This window comes from Limulus polyphemus, unplaced genomic scaffold (genome assembly GCF_000517525.1).
Source record: "Limulus polyphemus unplaced genomic scaffold, Limulus_polyphemus-2.1.2 Scaffold768, whole genome shotgun sequence".
NCBI lineage: Eukaryota > Metazoa > Arthropoda > Merostomata > Xiphosura > Limulidae > Limulus > Limulus polyphemus.
The window spans coordinates 399,439-403,867 of record NW_013666378.1 but is presented as its reverse complement, the minus strand read 5'-3'; the positions used below and the strand labels follow the sequence as shown (position 1 = coordinate 403,867).

The following is a 4,429-nucleotide window of genomic DNA, read 5'->3' as shown; positions in this document are numbered from 1 at the left end:
GGTATTTAAGAAGTAAAGCCACCAGAGCTATCCAGCAGTCAGTAACACATAAAGATGGTATTTAAGAAGTAAAGCCACCAGAGCTATCCAATAGTCAGTAACACATAAAGATGGTATTTAAGAAGTAAAGCCACCAGAGCTATCCAATAGTCAGTAACACATAAAGATGGTATTTAAGAAGTAAAGCCACCAGAGTAAAACGTTTTTGCAACCCCTACTTCTCTGTCGTAACCTAAAAGATATTCTACAGAACAGAAAGTTAAATAAGGATTATTAAAAAGTTAGTGACATCAACCAACGCTCGTGACCGCATTCACACGTGTATTCTCATATATGGTCCAAATTCGCCAGCTTTAAAAGACAGTTTACATGTGCACCTGAATGTGGTATATGTATATAAGTTGGTGAAACTTCCGAGAAACTAGGTAACAGCTTTAGAAGAACACCTTGGCAAGATCATTACATCACGACAATAAGAGTCCTAGTTACTAGCGACTTCTGGTGACAAGGTTACGAGAGAAAATATAGAACTAAATTTAATTTCAAACTCGGTATTCGGGGGACCTTTCGGAATGAATTAAAAATTCTAACTTAAGTAAATAGACTTTATTTATTTAAATTTTTATATCACTTACATGTTCTACACGTTCTTATATCACGTGTTCCATTCCTCCCTTTCTTTTGTTTGATTGTTGTTATCTCTTCTGTGCCCACCACTGGTAACGAAATCCGGTTTTTAGCGTTATAAGCCTGTGTACTTACCACTGAGCTGGTGGGAGACACTCTGTTATTTGTAAATGCATTTTTTCCAGCGATAGTTTTCATTATTGGACTCTCATGTTGCTGCTATGGTTTTACACATTCTACACGCATCTAGCACTGATCCTGTATTCTAATATAAACTCTACGGCTTGGTAATTACAGTGAAGCCTGGATAAGGTTGAATGTGTTCGAAACGTTGCTTTGACTCGCTAATTTAGTTTAAACAATGTCATATTTTTCTGTAAGTGTTCAGAACAAGTGTTTGTTTGTTGTTAAGCAAAAAGCTACATAATGGGCTATCTATGCTGTCTCTACTACGGTTATCGAAACCTGATTCTTGCATTATAAGCCTTCAGTTGTGTTTGGTTTCGAATTTCGCACAAAGCCACACGAGAGCTAGTCGTCCCTACTTTAGCAGTGATAGACTACAGGGAAGGCAGTTAGCCAACACCACCCACCGCCAACTCTTGGGCTACAATTTTTACCAACGAATAGATGGATTGACCATCACATTATAACGCCCTCACGTCTAAAAGGGCGAGTATGTTAAGAGACGGGGATTCGAACCCGCGACCTCCCAGTTGCGAGTTCTAGCACCATACCCACCAGGCCATGAGCCTTCAGACTTGCCGCTGAGCCAGCTAGGGTCGCCGAGTTATGTTTTTTTTAAACTTCACAAAAGAAAGAAATATATCGATAGGTAAAAAGAGAAAGAGGTGATGGATGAGTAGGTGGATAATCACATAGTATGTGAAACTCCGCATTTAAGTTGATCATCGAAATTACTGGAACTTTAGGCTTAACATTAGTTAAGTTGAACATCGAAATTACTGGAACTTTAGGCTTAACATTAGTTAAGTTGATCGTCGAAATTACTGGAACTTTAGGCTTAACATTAGTTAAGTTGAACATCGAAATTACTGGAACTTTAGGCTTAACATTAGTTAAGTTGAACATCGAAATTACTGGAACTTTAGGCTTAACATTGTTATATCTTTCCCTGCATACGATAATGATTACTTGAACTCTGTTTGTTTTTATTTTATGTCCAACTCAGTGAAACAGCATAATATTCACGTTTACATTTATTAATTCACATTACCGAATCGTCTTCTTTCTGGAACTCTTCTAGGCCTTTTAGTTTGTCATTAATACTATAAAATCTTGGTTTGGGAGGTAAAGGTGGTCGAAAATCAACTGTACAGTAGCTCCCTCTAAATAATTCCTTTTGATTTTGACTTGCAACAATGTTCACACATTCGTCGTAGGAACCGAAGCCCGTGAGTGTTCCAGTCAAAATGCCTCCTGGTGGTTTTCCTGCGGCATCAACCACTGCAAATCAAATCTTCATTCGTTAAAATCCTTAAGACACAATAAATTCAAATTTGTCAAGCTTCTTGAGCGTTAATTGAATTTTAAATAAATCAAGACCTAGGTATAGGTTTCTTGGTTTTGAGTATTAATTTCAATATATATTACAAATAATAGTGTTTCAAAGCCAGCGACAAATAATATCAAAAGATAACTTGAAATGTTGTAACAGTAATGTAATTTCAATTGATCAAAACGTTCATAACAAGATACTCTTAAAACAAACAAAAAAAATAATAATAATTCACGCAAATCGTACTTACTTAAAACAACGTTAAGAAGTAAATCCAGCTTTTCCATTAGATAATTATAATTTTATGTTTTCTAACAAACAAATAGTTCTCGGAATGAGTTCAATTTACAACGTTTCGTATCAACAGACTGTTTCGTCTCAGTTTTTTGTTTCCGTCATAAGAACGGAAAGATTGACTATCACTGAAATAAGTACAAAGTTTATAATATATTTGATTGTTTATCTATTATAAATGAACTCCCAACTTTAAATAATAACACAATTTCATTACAATTAAATCTGTTATGAATACTTGCATAATTGTAGAATATTGTTGGAATTGTGCTATTATTTCTTCTTTATGTGTTTGTCTTTTAATTTACTTCTTTCTTCTTTATTTGTTTGTCTTTTAATTTACTTCTTTCTTCTTTATCTGTTTGTCTTTTAATTTACTTCTTTCTTCTTTATCTGTTTGTCTTTTAATTTACTTCTTTCTTCTTTATTTGTTTGTCTTTTAATTTACTTCTTTCTTCTTTATTTGTTTGTCCTTTAATTTACTTCTTTCTTCTTTATTTGTTTGTCTTTTAATTTACTTCTTTCTTCTTTATTTGTTTGTCTTTTAATTTACTTTTTCTTGTCTATTTGTTTGTCTTTTAATCTTACTTCTTTCTTGTCTATTTGTTTGTCTTTTAATTTACTTTTTCTTGTCTATTTGTTTGTCTTTTAATCTACTTCTTTCTTGTCTATTTGTTTGTCTTTTAATTTACTTCTTTCTTCTTTATTTGTCTTTTAATTTACTTCTTTATTGTCTATTTGTTTGTCTTTTAATTTACTTCTTTCTTGTCTATTTGTTTGTCTTTTAATTTACTTCTTTCTTGTCTATTTGTTTTTCTTTTAATTTACTTCTTTCTTGTCTATTTGTTTGTCTTTTAATTTACTTCTTTCTTCTTTATTTGTTTGTCTTTTAATTTACTTCTTCCTTTTATTCTGTATTTTTATCAATTTTTTATAAAATGTTTAAATTTATAAATTTTTGTACCTAATAATTTATCCAGTTCAATATAGCTTGCTAAAGATGGAATATGGATATTCCGAAACGTTCAAGAAATAAATGTTTGTTACTGCACACGTGTCACATTTTCGTTGTTGCTGCCGTCGTTTCGTTCAAGATTTGATTGTTTGATTGTTTTTAATTTCTTAGAAGTAAAATTTCTTTTAAAGTAAATTTTAACATAATTCATTATATTGGATTTTAAACATTAAGAATAAAGATGTGACCGGTTTTTTACGTTGGTCACCAGAGGCGCTAGATTCGAATACCATATTGATTCAAAATGTTATACTTCTTAAGATATCGCCCTTGATGTCACAACTGTAACTGCTAGCTACCATTATAAATTTGAAAACTATGTAATGTATGAGACTGAACTATTGTTTCCACTCCCATAAATATTTATCGATGTATGTATATATGGGTTCATGTGCAGCAAACTGTAATCTCACTGAATCAGCCACTTTCAAGGTGTGGTATATATATATATCCCTGAATCAGACAAAGCTGAATCAGCCACTTTCAGGGTGTGGTAGATATCACTGAATCAGACAAAGGTGAATCAGTCATTTTCAGGGTGTGATAAAGTGTTACAGTTTCGAAATACACACCTGGGCTAAAGACAAATCATAACAACCTTATAGACCCCCATCATGCTCAGGTGTTCTTCCGGGGACGTTTTAGGTCCCCTTGATATTTCTTTGGTAGGGGATACGTCATGCAGATAAGTATACCTCCTCAAGCACACCAAATCCGCCTACCAAGTGTGGTCCTGTTAGCTCCTGAAGAATAGGAGGAGTTAGCTGTACATATATATATATATATATATTATCTTATAGTTCCCTTTAGTTGTATTTAATATCTTATAGTTCTAATTAATATCTTATAGTTCTATGCAATATCTTATAGTTCTATGTCAATATCTTATAGTTCTATTCAATATCTTATAGTTCTATTCAATATCTTATAGTTCTATTCAATATCTTATAGTTCTATTCAATATCTTATAGTTC

The 4,429-nt window shown here is 32.5% G+C and overlaps 1 protein-coding gene across 3 annotated transcripts in view; it reads right to left on the bottom strand.

Moving 5' to 3' along the window:
* Nucleotides 1-4,429, bottom strand: part of LOC106460426 (nose resistant to fluoxetine protein 6-like) — a 37,362-nt gene that overhangs the window by 30,415 nt on the left and 2,518 nt on the right. For all 3 annotated transcript variants that reach the window (XM_022387147.1, XM_022387148.1, XM_022387149.1), the window contains one exon: nt 1,865-2,094. In XM_022387147.1, the coding sequence (XP_022242855.1) occupies nt 1,865-2,094 (230 nt within the window). The remainder of the gene's footprint in view (nt 1-1,864; nt 2,095-4,429) is intronic.